The sequence below is a fragment of the Clytia hemisphaerica genome, unplaced genomic scaffold (assembly GCF_902728285.1).
Source record: "Clytia hemisphaerica strain Z4C2 unplaced genomic scaffold, Clytia hemisphaerica genome assembly, whole genome shotgun sequence".
Lineage (NCBI taxonomy): Eukaryota > Metazoa > Cnidaria > Hydrozoa > Leptothecata > Clytiidae > Clytia > Clytia hemisphaerica.
The window spans coordinates 198,848-219,138 of NW_027104020.1; the positions used below are offsets into that span (position 1 = coordinate 198,848).

Consider the following 20,291-nt stretch of genomic DNA (forward strand, 5'->3'; position numbering starts at 1 on the left):
GCAAACCCGCGAAATGCAATTTTTTGGATATCTTTTTTCGACAGTGAAAATTAGTTCCCGCGAAGATTAGTTCCAATAATGTAGGCACGGAGACGAGGTTGACATCTTCCTATTTTTTGGGTGGATGGTGGTGTGCTCGATGCCCCCTTTAAAATCTCAAGATTGTCACGTGTCCTTGAAATTTTGACAAGTGGTAGATATGGATAATCAAAGATGGATTTGTTTCGACCGCCTATTTTATTTTACAGACTAGATTGTAAACTTGACTAAAATCGTGTATTGACTGATTGATTCGTTTGATTCGAGGATTCTTTGAATACTGTAGTAATGTGATTAGCCTCTTAAACGGGTTAGATTCACAGGTTGGATTTTAGAGAAAACTGATATGCTGACGGTAAGGATCCAATGTAAAAAGATTAACTGAAAGGAAGTTGGATGTACAGTGAGAAGAGTAAGACTTGCAATGCAAGAACGCCTTGAATCGTGCCATCAACCCGACCAACAAAATGCAAAAGGATATTTAATCAGTGCGGCAATAGTATTATTTGAAAATTTTCATATTTCTGAATTATAAAAAAAGTCTAGGTAAAAAATGTACAGTGATTCGCTAGAAATTGTTTATTACAGTCGGATCATTCGTTCGGGCGGAGTTCCCAGAAAGAAAGCACCGAAGATATCGTTCATCAGTTCGGGGTCATCTTCTAAAGCGCGCGTCATACAGGGAACGAAATTGCTCTCCAATAACATCGGTTGGATCTCAGTATGTTCTGAAATGAAAAAAAGAGAAATGTGTAAAAAAATAATTTTTTCCTTGCTTCTCTCATTTTTTATATAGGAACACCCGGAAAAGCTTGAATTTGACCCTGTTTTCCTGCTTTTAATGCGTGTTTCCGGTTGAAAAAGTCTTGACTCACGCATATCAAGAATGAGTCATCCAGGAAGGAGCTTTTCCAGAATAAGTTTATGATCACAGGTAGGATATCGGTCTACTAATATTTCACTCATAAAACAAGGTCATTTTTATGTATATCTGAGGGTCGTTAGAAAAATGATCGTGGATACAGTTTAAAAATATTGAAGACGAAATCTTAACAGTTTCAGATTCATGCCCATTCTCATATTGAGGATAAAGTAACGTTATCTCTGTAAGAATAAGTCGAGATTCAATCAAATCGTTATAAACGGCGCGAAATCGAAAACGGGAGTCATATAATGAACTTTGAGAAAAAGCCATATTTTAAGTTTAGTCAGAGACATTTGTTGAATCTTTTCATTGTTTCTTATCGTTCTTGACTAATTTCTATCAAAATGGACTTTTCTCACCTCAATATTTTAAATTGACCGTTTATGTAAAACTTTCAAGTAGATAATTGTTTCTTTAAGAAAGCGGATGAGATAAGAAATGAAACATTCTTTGTACATCTTTCGGACGTTAACAATGTACAAACGACAGAATGTCGTATATTTATTTTGTAATATCAGTCTTTCTGATCATACAAAGACATTTTTGAACTATAAAATGAGAAAAAAACTTTCTTCAAGGGAAACGAAGAAGTTGATGAGTGAAAAATGAACATCGAGCAATGAAGATTAGAGTGAGTATACTTTTTCCACAAAGGCCAAAATCACTAAAATCGCAGGAGTTTTTGCTGACACGAATTCTGTCGCAAAGAAGTATCATTCTACTGTATGGCTGCAAAAGTTCTTTTCTACAGGATGAAGATATCTAATTGTAGTATTCGGTTTTAAGAAAATACTTCTGCAAGTTTCTACTTCTTTCTTAAATGTTTTGAAATGTAATCTAACAACTATCGAGTCCATTAAATAAATTTCTCCCAACCTTTCTATTTACAGTTTTTGTTTTTACATCTGAAGAAAATCATCAAAGAAACGAAGAGGAGCATGTCGTCTGAACCGTTATTCACAGAAATCCATTCCCTATGTCAACAACAACCCACCATCAAATGTCAAAACAGAAAATTCCTTGCTGGCTCCACATCCAAAGATTTCCCTGAAACATTACCCAAATTTGTTCACCATGATTTCAAAGCTATCAAAATTACTCATAAACATCGATGCCAAGACATCAAGCGCCTTGGTGTTGCAATGAGACCAGCTTTAGATTCCATGTTCAAAGCAAAGAAATCTGCTGTTTTGATCAAAGGTCTACCGATATCTGTGGGCAAGGATTTCCACGATTTTGTGGAAGGTTGTGCGTACAAAGCAATGACTTATGAATCAGGGAGCGGATTTCGTGCAGCGGTGGATGATTTGGTGTACACAGCCAGTGACGAGCCTCCTCCTTTCTCCATAGAACCTCACAATGAGATGTCTTACTTATCGAAATTCCCTCAAAAGGTAAGCATATGTATTCCTTAGTTCGCACCGATTCTAGTATGTTATTGATGGTGGTGTATATGTTACTATAACAGACCTCTTCGAAACGAAGTTGAAATTAACATGCGCACATGGGAAATATTTCTTCGAATCTCTAAAATAACTTTTCTTCTTTCAGATTATATTTTGTTGTTTGAGCACAGCAGACAAAGGAGGCGAATCTCCCATTGTTTTCAACAGAGATCTGATCAAAAAAATCAAGCCTGAAGTGTTGAACAAATTTCGCGCCAAAGGAATCAGATACTCGCGCAATCTGAAACATCGAAAGAACACCGACTACATTTCTTGGCAGAGTACTTTCTACACTGAAGAAGAAAAGGTAACTTCCTCCAAACAACATGTAATTCACATTTGAGTTAAATACGGTAACTCAATCCGTCACAGCAATTATTGTCAAAGGGGTCGAAGAAGGATGTTATCAGATATTTCAATCGACAGAAGGGATCGCCAAAAAACTTTTAACCCTTCTTTTCATTCAGGAAGCAGAAAAGAAAATGTCGAAGGAGGGTTTCCAGTGGGAGTGGAAAGCTAACGGTGACGTCACAATATGGTACCAACAACCTGCGTTTTACGAATTAGCAAACAGTGGTGAGGAGGTGTGGTTCAACCAAATGACAGCCAATCATTGCAGTTATTACAAAAGTCACCCCATGGTAAGTTTGATGCATTGCAAGAGCTCGAAAAAACAACGCTTTGTTTCATGCTTTGACCAAAATGTTACCCAGACAACTCAATTTTTTGTCATTCTTGTCATTAGTTTGCAGACAGAGCAGAAGATTTACCGGCACACGAATATCCGTATCACTGTTGCTATGGAGACGGTGAAGAAATTGAAAATGACGTCATGGATCATATCCGATCGGTGGCGTGGAAAAATGCAATGTCATTGACATTGTTGCCAGGAGACGTGTTGATTTTGGATAATTTGTTGTGTCAACACAGTAGAATCGGGTATGAGGGTGGTGACCGCAGAATTCTCGTCTTTTTGGGAGAACACACCAACCGATAATCAACATTTACGTAACAATTTAGAGATTGTACAATTGGAGTTATTTCACACATTGTAGATAGTTTTAATTAGACTAGCAACGTCTATTCAGCCAGTAAAAATCTCAACTTTCTCAAATACAACTTGCGACCGGAAAAGAAAGAAAACTAAAGAAATTGAAAAGTTACCTTCATCTCTCCATCGAAGAATCATATCGATTGCGTAATATCCTCGACACTGAAAAGTGAAGAGCAAGAACCATTAGCTATCTAGGTAGCATTAAGAGTAATATCAAAACAAAAAAACTCAGGGGGCTCTGATGATATCCACTCTAAGAGAAACTTAAGTATTTTAAGTTTCAAGGAAAATGTAAAATAATATGTTTCAGATTAGGGCATAGTAATCACCATGAAAATAATTTGAGTCAGTAAAAAAAGGAACAACTATTAAGTTGATAAAAATATCTACCTGTGGAGAGCGCCCAAGACCAAAGGGCGGAGGACGTGATGTCGCACTTTCAAATAACTCTTTTATCATCTTGAAAATTTCTGCCTAAAATGAAAAATGGAAAACCTATCAATAATTTACGTTACAAAAGGTGACTCAGAACGAAATTCACTCAAAATAAAAATTGTGTTTGGCCCAAAATCTGTAGGACTTATCTAAAGAATTACTTAATCATTATGTAATTAACATGCGCTGATAATATTTCATAATATTTCGATCGCATCGTGCGAAAGTTGGGAGTATTACTTACTTCAAGCTTTTCATACGGAACGTTTGGCAAAGCTTTGTTGTAGTGTTCAGGATAAAATTCTTTCCACGGGAACTAAAAATGAAAAAAACAAGCACACTGCATTTAGACCTACCTAATGATAAATATAGAATGGAAATAGAAAAGGAAATAAAATAAAAAACGTTTACAGGGTGTCTACGGATTTTTTTTCGGGATTTTCAAGGTTTTCAAGGTTTTTTTGGTCATTTTTAAGTGGTTTTTCAAGATTTTTTAGCAAAAACTTTGGCACTTTTCAAGGTTTTTTGATACTCAGTTGATATGGCTCTTTACAGGAATTTTTTAAAATAGAGGACCAGCAAATAAAATTTATTCGCTTTTGGTGCCCGGGGAGTTACTTCTACAGTTAAATTCCTATCTACTCCCTCTCGAGAACAATACCAGAAAAAGAAAAACTCCAGCTCCCTAGTCTTCTAACTGTAGAAATAAAGAATTAGAAGCAAAACCAATTGTTTACACTGACCGAAGAGGCGCAACCATGGTTTGCGCCGACGAGAGAAAATTTTGATTTTGACTCTTTCAAATTGATAAAAAAAGCCTTGTTTTTGATTTTGTTTTTTACAAAAATCAATTGCCAAAAGAGTTGTTTTAAGGAATCCTCAAAATTTTATTGATGAACGGCCATTATTCCAAGACGCCCTGAAGCGATTTGAAAATTGGGGAACATTCTATTTCTTAGGGCTCATGCAAACGGAAAATTATCGACAAAAACTCAGCTAATGATAAAAGAATATGTTGCATTCGTTGCGACAGAATCGCAACGGAAACAGGGAAATATGGAATTCTCTAAATGTTATAAAGGTTTAGCGCCGCAGGCGGTTTTTTACTTATTCTTACTTTTCGAATGACTGAATAGTACTTTTCAACGTTTTTAACGATTTTTCAAGGTTTTCAAGGTTTTTCCCAGAAAATTGATAGTTTTCAAGGTTTTCAAGGTTGGGTGGTTCATTTTCAAGGTTTTCAAGGTCCCGTAGACACCCTGGTTTAGGTACTGAAAACAAATAAACAAATGGTCATCAAAATTCGACAAAATTCGACAAAAATACGAGATATAGGGGAGTTTCTAAACATCGACCAGAAATGGCAACCACGACCGGCGACCACGACCGGTGACCACGACCGGTGACCTACCAAACGTGCAGCTTTTTCCATGAGGCTTTTTGGACTTTGGAAAATGCACTGTAAGGGTTGATTTGTGAGCAAGTGGGAAAAAGTGCACTGTAAGGGTGTAAAATTTGGGAAAATACCAAATTTTGAGGTAAAATTTGAGAAATTTTAAAACATTTTGCCCTAAAAAGGGTAAAAAATTTCGAAAAATTGTACTATAAGGGTCGACTTTCAGCCAAATTTTTCCTGCACTGTCCGACTATAGGGTCCGACTTTAGAGACCGAACGTCTGGTCGTTTTCAAAATCGAGTGCCCCCCCCCGAAATAAATCTGGGTTATAGAGTTTTTTCCCTTTCTCCAAAGTAGAGTGTCTCTCCTAATCATTTGAATATATATCATATTGAAGAGTAAGCTCACTCATCTATTTAAAGCCACGTGCCAAATACGTAAAACAATCATTTCGAAGTCCATGGAGCTTGATTATGGTGGCAATTTCTATCCTTTTGTATTATCGGCATCAAAATAATTAGTTGCACAAAATTTTTTGAAAATGGTTTGGGAAGCTTTGTATTTCATCATCAGATTGTTATTTCTGTCGAAATTAGTCATTTTGTCAGCATAGAATAATTGATTAGATTCGTATCTCTAAAACTGGCCTTCCCAATATTTTCATACTTATAAGTTCTATCTATTCATACTAAAGACATCTCACTCAGCATAATTAAAATATTCGGTGTAACAAAGCTTACAAACATCATACTTAATGACCCTGTCAATATTTTTGTCAAATAGTGTCACTTTGTCAAGAGAACGACAAGTTATTTCAAAGGTCACTTTTTAGTATTCCGATGACTTGATTTAAACATTCTCTACGGTGGAGAGAGCAGATAAACCTGGATAAACTCGATAATCCATATTTATCTGGTCACCGGTCGTGGTCGCTGGTCGTGGTCGGCATTTCTGGTCGATGTTTAGAAACTCCCGAGAAACAGTTTATTAGCTATTCTTGAGACTTAGTTTTCAGGCAAGTGTATGCAATATCCAAACAAAGATTTATAAAAGAAATGTATGATATTTTGAGTTGCAATGATCCATTGTTTCAATCAGTTTGTTACAAACTATATAACTACATAATAATTCTACAATTTTTTTTATGTTTCGTACGGCAAAAACAAGTTCCGGCTTCAAAAATCAGTTTTATTGACAATTGAATCATGCTTGATAGTGGGAATTCTTATCAATTATGTTTTTGTGGATATGTTGGACAATGGAGGGACAGTGATGACTTACCACCAACATTTTATCTCGATGTCGATAATACATGTTTGTGAAGTGTTTTTGAAAGTCCGTAAAATCATTCAGCTCGAACTTCCTAAAAGTACAACAACATATAGAAGTGAAGTAAGAATAATTTAAGAACAGAGTTCTCCTTTCTGTAAATTAATAAGATTGAACATATAGAAACTTTTATGGAGAGAGCTTTAAGAAAATTGCTTCAATAGAATGACTGCACATGTCATTCAAACAAGCCACCTTACTTGTTAGCAAAACGTACGTAGGGCAAGTTATGAACAAACACCTCCAGTGGTTCGACAGATTTCACGAACGCGAAATGGCGAATTTCCCATTTGACCAAACCAGTATCTTCGCGTGGAAACAAACTGATATCACTAATGTATTCACATACAATCTGAAAAAGTAAAATAGGGAGAATTACAACAGAAATTTTCTCCCAATTACAGTTCTCCTGTCATTAAAATGCTGGGAGAAATAAGAAAGATGAAAAACAATGTACCCTTGGTCCAGCCTCAGCTAACCGAATGATTTGGGTTAGATTGTCGCTAACTTCTATACCAAGTGAACGTGCAAGGTTTGTTGGTTTGACGATCCACACATTGTATTGTCCTCTACAAAAAAGTGGTGGGAAAGTAAAGAAAAAGAGTGCAGCATGGCAAAAAGTAACGTTTTAGTTGTGGAGAATTATAGAGATAACAACACAGCCCATGATTGCTTCGAAGAACAAGAAGAATCGTTGAATGAAGGTGTTATGGTAGTTTCGGACTAGATAGAACGTAAAATAGACAATGTTTTTTTTAGATTACAGCAGGGCAGAGAGATATCAAAGTAAAGTTTCAATTTGATGAAAAAAATACTTGGCTTGTCTTTCCTTGAAATGTTTGATGAATTGAGGTAACTCGGTATTCAAATTAAATGTGGTAGGCAGCCATATAGGACCACGTCTCTCTTTGATGTGTTGTGGCATTTCTCTACCCAAGTATTTCTGCACAGTGTGTCGCTGGCATGTTTCAGCCAGGAAGTTCTTTAGAACCAAACAATTCTTGTTAGGTTGCTCAAGTACGTATTGCCGACCTTCTAACAGCAATTTTCTAAAACAAAGCACGTTTTCAGATCAAATTTCAAAACTTGATAGACACAAATATAAACACTTAAAACTGTAAATAAAGAAAACAGACCAGAAGATTCACAGAAACACAAAAGAAAAAATCGGGGGTCTGGTGTAGCTTGGTGAAGTTACCTCATCTGCCTGTAATGACCTTGTTTGTAAATGATATCGGCTTTCTCTTCATGATCAACAAGATAGAAGTTTTCATTAGTCAGATATTTAGCATAATCACTGTCCGTGCACACTGCGTAAGGTGGTTCAGTTTTAATTTGCAAACCATTCGGACAGTTCAGTGGTTGTTCTTCTTCAGTGTTTTCCAATTCTTTGGTGTATTTTTCGATCCAATCATCATGCACCTCATCAAGGTTAATCCGATCTTCCTCCCATGGATACAACATCACATCTTTCAGTGCTTGGTCTGTGTACAAACTCTGATAGTCACGTGTCACTTCCTCTAGAAAAGGTAAAGTAGAAAGTCTACTGTTTGAAATAAAAGTGATATCAATTAAAAAAAACTCGAAATAAATTCCTCAATAATAATCTACAACTTCTTAAAGACAAAATGCTAAAAATGGCTTCTTTCTGTTTTTTTTTGGAAGCAGCTTTCTATCTGTAAATTGTAAATTTTGCTGATATTTGTTATCTCTAAGATTGAAGAAAAGAAGAAAAGTGTAGCAATGAATATGAGTACATACCACCATATTCTAAGTCTTGTAATGGGAAAATCACGGTGAAGGTGGTATCTGTTTCTAAGAAATAGAAGGGTTTGAATGCAAAATTGGGATTATCATCGTGGTTGACTCTTGAGCCGACTTCATCCATGACGTACCACAGAGGAATGTAATCGCGATCTTTCTGCATTTGGTTGTTGTTCAGCTCATCATCTCCATCCAATAGCATCTGCAAATGAAAATGACACATTGCCAAATTAGTTTTGAGAGCCAAGGTCTTATTTGAAGTTTTTTCTCTCCAGATATTGACTAGTTCGAACTCTGAACATCTCTTGCCACAGATGTATCACCGGAGAGGAGACGGGACAAAAGACTGACGGGTTCAGAATGGTAATTGTATCAGATTGTATTTGTAGAAAAAAAATAAATAAGTGAACTGAACTATGCGATGTGGAACTTTATTAATAACAGAGCTATTACCGATTCTTTTCTATGATAGCATTTGTTGAATCTGAAAAAAATAATTGGATATAATGTAGAATCTACACCTTTTTAACAACAACGAAAGAGGCTTCAATTTCTTCTGAAAAGGTAAAGAGAAAATCATTGGAGATAGATTGGCATGAACTTTCTTTTTCTTGAATCAGAATTGCTTATTATCTTAATAATTTGATTAGGTTTGAGCTGTTCAGTGTGGGAGGTAGTAAATCATATTCAACTTCTTGGTCGTGAAATATCTGCTTAATGTGGAATGTAATAACTACTGAAATCACCCGGAACAGGCTAGAATAACCTGAAATAAGGCCTAAAGTGACATGAATATTTTGTGGTGCAGTAGAAAAAATTTTCCATTTTTGAATTTCTTGAACATTTTAAAACAAATTCACGCATTGAAATTACCTATCCAACGAGATGTTACATTTAAAGAATGTATCATATCAAAATGTTAAAAGCTGCTTTTCGATTTGGAACAAACAGAACCTTTTCTGAAGTGACGTGATACAGTATTCCAGAACATTTAGCTTTTCCATGCTTCTTCCAGGTTTTATGATGGCACCCCCAAAGAAGCTAGGGTGAAGGCTTCTTCATAAAGACGAAAGACATGTATCTATTTTTCGGATCCGGTATGCGGGAATAGTGTCAGGACCTGCAGGCGACCGACCTGGTAGGGTTGGGTATTGGTGTGGTTTGGGTGTGGTTACGTATCAGATTGGCTAGGAATTGGATTATTATCAGTTAGGGTTAGGGTTGGAGCTCGAAACAAGCACTCTTTTGTGATTTTCTCTTAATACAGTCTGGTCTGCAGTTTGTACAATATATAATTGGCATGATTCCGTGGCGCAGTGGATAAGGCAATGGGTTTCAAATCATCAGAAATTTGCAATCAGTGGGTTCGAATCCCACCAGTGGCGATCTGTCGGTAAGTCATTCAGTAAGTTAGAAAACATAGAAAATAACTCACAAAGAACCAGAAAGTCAGAAAAACAGAGACTGGAAAGTACGAAATAAGTCCAGATCTGTCTTTTGTCTTTGTGAAGAAGCCACGACCAGAAGCTAGAACCGTAAATTAAAATCTCCCTAAAAACATAGACTTTTGCGAAAACTGAAGAAATTTCTTACTTCCACATTCTTTGAAGGACTTCTTCTATTGCCTCCTCTTTTTCTATCAAAAAAGTATTTAGTCATTCTGAGTCATTCAATTTAATTTCAAAGATTTATCAGACCTTTCTGAATTTTCACAAAGCCAAAGTCTGTAACATGCTTTGCAAAATTCCAAATTGAGTTGTAACTGAAAAATGCAAATTGATTTAATTTATGCTGTACCTGTGCTATGATCTATGTCCATCAATTGTTTCATGCGATTTAAAAGATTATCATGTTGTTCCAATTGCTTTTTCGCAAATTTCACTTCATACGTCCACGCATGGTCGACCAGAAAAACACTATAAAAGTAGGTCAATAAATAAGTTAAAACGTGAAGTTAATGTAAAAACAAATATAGTAATTTCTGTCCCATATTTTGCCCGATCCCCAAATATAGAACGGTTTTTTTAATATAATTTAACTTTGAAAAATACCACTATACACTGATCTCATTATAAATTCTTACCAAACTTTAACAACATAAACTTATCCTTACACAGACAGGCTGGTTTGTGAGAACCAAAACTAAAGAGTTTTTTACTTAGAAGAAAATTGTTGTGAAACACGAGTGATTAATATAGTTGAATACCTGTTTGGGTCATCTTTATTTAAACCATCTTCAGCTATGACCATGACATGCCAACCCTCCTCTTCATCTTTGCACAGTGAAACATATTCACCAATGTCAAAAATCTAGAAGAGATAAGTAGCAATTAACTTAAAATATAAAGCTTCAATTTCAAACTTGTTCTATATAAAGTATTTAAAAGAATTAGAGACTGAGATCTCCCCTATCAATACCTGCTCATCTTAAAAACAATAAGATTATTTTGCATGAAATTTAGACCGTATGTTCAAATCATGGATGAACACCTTCTCACAATTTTCTCACAACTAATGACATCATTCCCAAAGTTAAGGTATGAGCTTGGGGCAATTCTCTACCACCTGTTTATCTGCATATTTCAAAGACCTAACGTCTCAGGCAAATTAAGGCACGTCCAAATTTACCGTAATTTTCATCGTACCACTTTCACTTGTCAAGTCATTTAACTTCATACGTCGAAAGAAGTGTATTGGAGTGAAGATCACTAGACTGGCTGTTTAAAAATTAATTTTTACACCAAAAATAAGATATTAGCAGTCAAGGACTATTGCAAACTAGGATAAGTTATCCTAATTAGGCTTTTTATTCTAAATAGGCTAGAATATTTATCCTAGTTAGGATAATTTATCCTAGTTAGGCTATGTGAAAAATTCAAACTAAAATATTGGAAGAATGATACCGATCCGAGTCTTCGTTACTCTCTTAATCAATTATGCACACAAAGAAGGTTAACTTTAACCAAATATGAACTTCTTATTAGCACGAAGTAAGAAAATAGAAAACATTTATCCTAACTAAGATAAAATAGTCTAATTAGGAGGAATAGTACATGATATAATTATGTGTTACGCATTTTTCCAGTCATAAAATAAAGATCTTTAAACCAAGCTTGAGTGCATGAAAGTGTCAAAAGTGTTCATTCTACTTGAAATAAATGTAAATAACGCTTTGTTATATCTTATTTTGTTTATCAAGATCTTTATTTAAAAATTTTCTTTAAAAAACAATCAACATAAGCAAAGTTATCACTCAGAAAGTTCGATGCTTAACATTTGGAGTTTATAAAGTACTTCTCAAAAATTGAATAACTTCTGAACGCACGCTGACTGGGAGATAAAACTTCTCAAGCATCCTTTGCTTGCTCTAAATTACTCAAATTCATTGAAATCTTGACGCGGATCTCAAAGATTATTCAATAAATCAAGTTTTTCTTCCTTTTCTCCTAATTAGGATATAGATTTTATCCTAGTTAGGATAATATATCCTGTTTAGGCTAAATACTTGCATTTATCCTAATTTGCAGTAGTCCTTGACTGATTAGGAAAAAAGCAAAAAATGCTGACGTCAGCAAAACCTGTTTCTTGAATAAGTTTGGCTGATGGTATAAAAATGAAATTTGAACCAAAGTTGTACAACATAGAAAGGTTCATTATGAAGAAAAAATATTTTGAAATTCTGCTGGCGTCAGCACTTTATTGCAAAATTTCGTTTTTTGCTGATTTCAAAAGGGAATTTTTTCTGTCAATAATTCAACAAGGTTGTCAGGGAAGAAATCCTTGTTAGGGGGATGGAACTAGTTGTTTGTCTAAGAGGACTTCTCCAGAAGAAAAAATGCTTGAAAATGCTACTCAACTCGCTAGTCAAAGGGTTGAAATTGCCTTTGCTGAGAGGGAGGGTGTTAGTGAAAAGGATCGTTTACTCCTTAAAAAAGAAGTTGCCAAGAAAAGAGCCATTTCTGATATTTTTGAAAATTGGACTTTAGGAAATTCTAAATTTGAGAAAATAGCTGAGTATACAAGAAAAAGTAATCCTGTTTCTCCTGAGCAGATTTCTAAGCCCTCACTTCAAAGTTTAAAGCCAGGGTCTGTATTTAGCCATGGTAGTGTCAATTTTTTTCCAGCTCTACTATCTACAAACCTAGAACACGAAGTGTGAGAAGAGTTTCTTGATATTCTCAAAGCTTAGTCCTGGTCAATTTTTCATATTGGGCCCAAATTTATGGGGTACTTTTTACCCTTTATAAGGATTTGTTAAGGAAAGTATCTTTCCTTGTTTGATATAATTTGTTATATCTCATGAATAAATTGACCAATTACTTTGAAACTTTGCCAAAAATTTCAAGATAGATTGATGATCATCATTGGCAAAAAATGTTTGCAAAAAATTACTTCTTGGGGTTTACTTGGGGGAAAATAGGAAAAATTTGGGTATTTTCACTGAGTTTTGACACTTTGTAAGACTGGGACCTATCAAAACAACTTTTAATGAGGCACAAATTTTGTGTTATGATAAATCTTAACTTGATACACCAGAAAAATTTCTTGTCGACTGTATTTAGTATCATTTTCGATGCTTCAGGGGTAACCCTATTTTATTGAAAATTTAAGTAATTTGAGCAATGTTCAATGCTTATCTCGCCTAAAATATCTTCGAAAATAGTTTTAACTTGATCTTTAATATACACTAGAAAATTACTATGCTGTTTTGAAACTTTCAGATACAGGGTACAGTTGGAGAAACCAGCGGGTAAAATTACCCATTTTTATTGAATTTTACCTAATTTGAGCAATTTTCACTGCTTATCTTGCTTGAAATGTTTTTAAAAATAGTTTTAATTTGATTTTAGTGTAATATACTCTGGAAAATTATAATTCTGACTTGAAACAATCACTGGAAACAGTGCAACTGGACAAGCCAGGGGGTAAAATTGCCCATTTTAGTAGATTTTTATTGATTTTTGAGCCCATTGGACCCATAAAACAGTATTAAGGTGTACAAAATTTGATTTCTAACTACTGGAAATATTGATACTTTCTGATAGACAATAGAGGAAAGCAATCTGTGGTTTTCATTATCTGGCATCAGGGATACAGGTGGCAAATCAGGGGGTAAATATGCCAATTTCTAGTTCGCAGTTGCCTGAGTTTGGATGTTTTTCTTTTGAGAAGTTTCCTCAAAAACCTAAATTTATAGGATGAAAACCAGGTCTAACAAACTTTAAATTACCATTCAATCATTTCTTAGTCCTTTTAAAGACAACTACACACCATTTCAATGCTTTTAACTGAAGTTATGGCTACATAGTTACAGTGATTTAGCGTTTAAAGTTTTTTGCACAAACCCCTGTAACTATGGGTGAGCACCCCGTTGCTAAGATGTTGGCTTGAAATCGAAAATGAAACCAATTAAAACGAAAGTGAAATTGGCCCGTACCATGGCGTTCTAAATCTACAGGCCTAGCAAGCGTGCATTGACGTAAAAAACTGGGTGTCCTAATATTGAAGCCATTAGCATTACATTGCGATCGCAAGTGAAATAGTTAAATAAAAGCGAAATCTTGTTGAAATAGTAATGGATGAATTTGTAAGGACAGGGGTAATATTTTTATTAATGGTATTGTTATTAAATTACTTCTATGCGTCTAATTGTTGTTTTAATTACAGCAGAGAAAAAAAGAAAAGATTTTCAATGTCTTTTGGTGCAGGACACAATCTGATGTCCAGAGATCTAAATATTTATTTTATTAATTTTACCGTGAACCGAAAATAATTAAAAGAACCCGGTTTCCTTGCTGGTCGACTAAGTGCGCAAATTATTTTTATTACGTGACTTGAAGCGTAATAAAGTTGTAAAATTTTAATGATGGACACAAGAAAGTTACGAGGAAGTTTGCATGCGTTTCGTGTGTTGTGTGAAACTGCTTATAATTTGGCTGTTTTTTTTTATTGAAAGGATTGCAATTTTTACTGAACTTCTAGTTTGATGGATGAACATGTTCGATAAGAATGATACCAACAGTTAGGGAAACCATCCAGGATCCTGCCATTCTATAAGCCAGCAAAAACTAAATACCACTTGTAAACTTAAGTTTCTTACTATTTTCCATCAAAAACAACCAAAAACAATGCTACTTCCCAAAGCTGGAGACCAAAACAAATTATCTTCCAAGATTATGGCGCCCTTTTAGATCTATTGTTATGGCCATCTAAAACGGTGGAAAGAGTTGCGGAAAGACAGGGGCGCCCGTTAGCTTCGAGGGTGGTAACGCCAAAACGCCCAATATGATCTTCCAACAAAAAGCGAGTTAGTTACCGCGCGAGTTACGTCATACACTCCACCGCAGCGCACAAGGAACGGTGTTTTAGTGCATATCAATAATTATAAGAATATCTTATGTGCTTAAATTCAGTAAACTTTGAGTGCTTCATTGAATATTAGGAAGATAAGAAGATAAAAAATGCGCTGGATAATTTTCATTGTAACAGTTTGGTCAATCATTGCTGAAAGTTTGAAAAAAAATTTCCGACGCAAAAAATAACTTCAGCCAATTAAAAGCACAGTGTGCTTAAATTTACTATGTTTGCTACATCGTCTAGGCTAAAAAAAGTGCGAAAAGACATGAACGTCATTTTTTAATGAGTGTTGTTATGATTTTTTAGACCGCGGTCGCGTACAGGAACTCGCCAAATGTTCCTAACTGACCAAGAATTTCATTCAAGGTTTGTTTTGATTATTTTACAGATCCGGTGTCGAAATTGGAAGACGCATGTCGATATTAGACGATCCTACGGTAGTTGCATTTAAAAGCTAAGATTCGTTCAAAGATTCTTTGCGTGATGTGTTACCAGCGATGTAAACCAATGACATTTTAGTTTTGGTAGGGATTTTCTTTTCTTCTTCTTCAAGGTGATCTAGCAGCTAGTACGTTTGGTCATCTAGTAAAGTGTTGCATTTTTCACAAAAGTGATCGGGGTTAACACGAAATTCAAAGTCAGGATTCATTTTCAGCAAAAGTTTCGTTTTGTTCAAATTTAGTTTTTCCATCACTTATTGACCGGTGATAAAGCAAGCTCCTGAAAAGAAATCAAATCAAATTTGTATTTAGAATTTCTGCTACCAGCTGTATGTATGGGTTCCAAAGCTTTTTTTACTTTTTCTTGCTTCAAATTTAAATTCTAAGAATAGTTTTAGGAAGTCAAACTAAAAATTGATGCAGTGAATTGAAAGGAAAAACTAAAATAAAAACAGCACCTGCATTTGTGAATATTTCGAACATTTACATGTGTCTTCTTCAGCAAGTTTTAGGAATACAATGAGATCAAATCCCCTACTCTATCAAAGCCGATTACAGCAAAAGAAAGTATGAAATTCTTACCTCCAGATCCTTGGCGCGAAGTTTCCCAAATTCTTTTTCCAAAGGGTTGCTGCTTTGCTCTCCAAGTAGTACGTATTTGTGGGATATTTCCAAAAGATGCTTGGTTAAATTGACGAGGCCACGTAGTGTGTGATTCCGGAGCAGCTAAAAAAACACTATTTTTCTCTCCGGAAAATTCCGGAACTCTTCTGGTGCTTCCGGAGCAAGTGATTCTTAACACAGTTCCGGAATTCCGGTGCAGACCAATCGCCAAAAATCATGCTCCGGAACACTGGAAGTGCTCCGGAATCTTCTGATGTTTCGGAACAAAACAGCACTTTTTGCTTGTGACGTTTCCGGAGCGCCATGAGGGTCCTCCTACTAGTAATAGTTGTTTTCGCGCGAACGCGACGGTCTTTAGCTTGGATAACTAATTACTCCACAGCAGTTACCTAGAGACAAGATACTTTAACATCTATTTATTGGCTGAGGGAAAGATATGTATGTATGTATGTGGAGTAATTAGTTATTCAAACCAGACCCCCGTGCTCGATAGGATCGATCATCGGAACGGCTCGATGACGGATCGATATGTGATCGATGGATTACTTATCGATCCGGATAGGAGATCGATAGAGGATCGATACTCAAGATTTTTTTAAGCTTATGATTAGTTATCAATCTATCATCGATCTTTTATCGATCTAATCGACCCTATCGACTCTTTCTAAAAATCGAGCTCTAATATTAATCGATCTTTCTCGCTATCGATTACCTATCGACACCTATGGATTACCTATCGACACCTATCGATTACCTATCGACACCTATCGACACCTATCGACACCTATCGATTACCTATCGACACCTCTATCGATCCAATCAAAATATCGACCGTTTTTTTATATTGATTAATCGATCCATATCGATCTAATGGCGTCAAACCGGATTTACTTATCGGTACTAATATAAGTAAGTCTGCGACCGCAGTCGGAGGCGACCCGAAGGCTCCTCTTTCGATAGCTATCTACCCGAAGGTAGGGGAGGGCGCCACTCTTTCTCCCTGGATTTCTCCACTTACCCTTGATCCTTCTCTTAGTTGCTGAGCATCAAGCAGAGAGGCATCAAGTACCATTTTGGGAATCTTTGGTATGACCCGGCTGGGGCACAAGTGTTATGCGTAAGCCAAATTGCGTATTACGAACAACCTCTAAATTGCCGAGTACAGGAGAAAAAAAATCGAAATTCAAAATGGCGGTCAAGCCCACGATGATAACTATCAAAAATCATCGTTTTTCATTCAGCTATTGCAGCTCAATAAATCAATGAAATAATTTGAAATAAAAAGTAAACAAACCTTGAACCTTTCATGAATCCAAATAAATAAAAGTATTCATCTAAAGTGAAGATTACATTTCAAAATAAAACGATTTCCAAACCAACCTAAAGTCAGTCTCTGCCAACTAAAAACTTCTCTGCGGGGTCACTGACAAGGAGTTACGACTTCAGACTTTAGATTCCAATTCTTGTATAGGCTGCAACTACACTGCCAAATGATATGTATTACAAAGACTTCCAATTGGGTCCATAAGTTAAGAAAATGAGATTATCTTATAGCATGGGGGTTCTGTTTTTAAAAACAAACTTCAAAATAAAATTGTTAATGAGCTTGTTACTTAACATATCACTTACTTACATAATTCATTTATGATATAACACCCCTTTCTTAAATAAATGGCCTCTTAAAGTCTTTTATGTTTGCCGCAAGAAGGAAGAAAAATTTGATTTGACCCCCGGTTTTTTCTCTCGTTTTCTAGCCATTTCCCGCGTGTTAGTGTAGACACAACTTTAATCCGGGGAAATGAAGCGTTCTCATTGGTTTAAAATCATGGATGGTCACGTGACCAGAATTTTTATCCAGGGAAATGCCGTGGCCGCAATGTTTTGCTTTAGTGAGATTGACCATTTTGTTGTTTAGATTTGAGCGGGCGAAATTTCTGTACAAACCAAAATATGGCTTCGTTGGAATACCGGTTGAAACACTTGTGGGGGGTTGAACCCTCAACCTTGCGAACCGTAGCCGGATGCTCTACCACTGTACTACGGTCGCTTATATTATATTATCTGGCACCCGATGTAGAAATTTTCTTTCGACACGCTAAGAAAGCTCTGGGGAAAAGGTCGGGGAAACTTTCAACATCTGCTGGAAGGTTTAGATTACGGAATTTCGCCTGAACCCTAGCTCCGAACTTAAAAAAGCGGAGGGGCCCGGCTTAAAAATGGCCGATATGGTACTCTCGGGTACCTAATATAATAAGCGTCCCAACCCGCTAATTAATTTTATAATCGATTTATAATCGATGCATACTCGATTAACGATCGATGACGAATCGATTAACGATCGATGACGAATCGATTAACAATCGATGGCGAATCGATTAACGATCGATGGCGAATCGATTAACGATCGATGACGAATCGATATACTCGATTGAAATACTAGCTCGATAATGGATCAACGAAGGATCGATACTCAAGACTTTTTAATGGCTGAATCTTCCATCGATCTCCTATCCGGATCGATAAGTAATCCATCGATCACATATCGATCCGTCATCGAGCCGTTCCGATGATCGATCCTATCGAGCGCGGGGGTCTGGTTCAAAAGACTGTCTCGCGTTCGCCAAAACAGCTATATTCGTGTAATAGACCTTTTTTCAAAGAGGACGTCCTGTTGAATAATTATGTAGTCCAGCCATAAAATTACTGTATCATTGCATATTGTAAGAGGTGTATTGTAATAATTATGCATGGTTTTATCATTGTTTTTCTGCTGGACTACATAATTATTCAACAGGGTGGCCTCTTTGAAAAAAGGTCTATAAAGTAGTCCTGACCTTGCCTTACCTCTTGGGTCAACTTTTGGAAGAGAGATGGCCAATAGTTGTTAGGTATTGACTCTAGTTGGTCAGAATAAATAGAAAGAAAATCTTTGAAGGTTAAATGGCTTTCAGTGCTCATATTTCAAGCTGCAAGGTCTTCTGTGGTCAATGTTCTCTGATGATTTCGTTCGAATGAATGTTTCTACTAGCGAAAAATTTGTTGTGTTTACATCGACCATGTGGGTTAGACTAACTACCAAATAAAATTTATTTTTAATCTAATATGTCCGGCTACTCTAAGAGATATTGATGTTGATATAGATTGAAGAGGGAGTCTAGAAAGTTCGCTTCTAGACTTTTGTTCTATTTAAAGTAATCGCCGTAGATCGTATATATGATACTAGGTAGAGTATCAGAGCAAATTTATTAATTCTTTTTAGCTCCGTTATACAAAAGAAAATAGCTAGAAACCCAGGGTTGAATGGAATCTCGTTTAGCGCCGAAGTTTGAAATCAAAACATCGACTTTTCATCATGGCGTCGAAATGTCGAATACAAAATCTATCAGATTTATGAAGGTTTTTTCGAGTCGAATGGGAATGGAATGAAGTGAATGCACGACTTTTCATTGATCAGGTTATTTTGGGTAAGGATTATCCTACATTCTTTAGAAATCAATTTAAAAGGGTTTGTGCACACTTGCTCCAGAACTTGCTCCAGGCATTGTGGTATAATAGTGGACATGTGGACATCAACCTTGATTCCTGTACGTACAGGTGACCAAGGTTCGATTCCCACTCACAACTCAAGGTGTGCATCTACAATTGCGAGAGCCAGTACCTTGAACTGACTATTTTCGCCTTTCCATCCGCCATATTATTGTCTATTGAATTGTATGCAAAAATCATGGTGGCCGAATTGCCGTGGTGAAATTCCCTTAGAAGGTATGCAAAACATATGCAAAAAGAAAGTATTAATATAAAACTTACATTCCTAATTGGCATTATATTAAAGTGTAATCTTGTAAAAGAAAGATTAAATTTGCTTCTCTTGAAAACTAAAAATAATTATATTCGCTCATCTCTTAGAACAAGCACTTTAAAAATCCATAACATTAGACATAAATTCAAACTGAAAAATCACCAGCGAAGGTAAAAAGTAATCCTTATTGGGCTGACGGTAAATTATTCTCCTGATCAAATGAAAACATTGATAATGTGTGACGTCATAATTACTGCTTTTCATTTTGCATGTTTTGAAAGTTTGATGTGTGTACTCCGTCGTCGTGGAATTTCTTAATGGCATGAAAACAGAATATGCTATGTCTTTAAGAACAAATTTCTAAAATTTTTTGCATACAATTCAAGATGGCGGATGGAAAGGCGAAAAGGTCTATAGATGGATAGATCAGGATAGATAGAACTATCCAGTATATATAAAGTATCATTAGCTCTAGTTTAGACAGCCAACTTTCTTCCCTGCCTATTCTAATTGTTAGAGTAGGTGAAAGCTTCTTCATAAAGACGAAAGACATATCTATTTTTCGGATCCGGTATGCGGGAATAGTGTCGTCAGGACCTGCAGGCGACCTGGTAGGGTTGGGTATGGGTGTGGTTTGGGTGTGGTTACTATCAGATTGGCTAGGAATTGGGTTATTATTAGTTA

The 20,291-nt window shown here is 35.9% G+C and overlaps 2 protein-coding genes across 3 annotated transcripts; one reads left to right on the forward strand and one right to left on the reverse strand.

Moving 5' to 3' along the window:
* Positions 1-541: 541 nt before the first annotated feature.
* Positions 542-18,878, reverse strand: LOC136811441 (tubulin--tyrosine ligase-like protein 12). Its single transcript, XM_067068043.1, has 15 exons — positions 18,653-18,878; positions 10,594-10,697; positions 10,185-10,303; positions 9,981-10,023; positions 8,841-8,871; positions 8,385-8,589; positions 7,822-8,143; positions 7,439-7,672; positions 7,081-7,192; positions 6,824-6,975; positions 6,576-6,657; positions 4,143-4,214; positions 3,854-3,937; positions 3,574-3,622; positions 542-767 (listed from the first exon to the last, which is right to left on the reverse strand). The coding sequence occupies exons 1-15, from the start codon at positions 18,764-18,766 to the stop codon at positions 622-624; spliced, it is 1,869 nt and encodes a 622-aa protein (XP_066924144.1). The 5' UTR covers positions 18,767-18,878; the 3' UTR covers positions 542-621.
* On the forward strand, positions 1,508-3,561 carry LOC136811442 (dapdiamide synthesis protein DdaC-like). Of its 2 annotated transcripts, none has more exons than XM_067068044.1 (5): positions 1,508-1,595; positions 1,855-2,358; positions 2,516-2,716; positions 2,877-3,050; positions 3,155-3,561. In XM_067068044.1, exons 1-5 carry the CDS (start codon positions 1,584-1,586, stop codon positions 3,404-3,406), a joined length of 1,143 nt encoding a protein of 380 aa, XP_066924145.1. In that variant the 5' UTR covers positions 1,508-1,583; the 3' UTR covers positions 3,407-3,561. The 2 variants fall into 2 exon arrangements, with proteins under 2 accessions (XP_066924145.1, XP_066924147.1); XM_067068046.1 differs by having other exon boundaries at positions 1,526-1,595; positions 1,876-2,358.
* Positions 18,879-20,291: the final 1,413 nt, after the last annotated feature.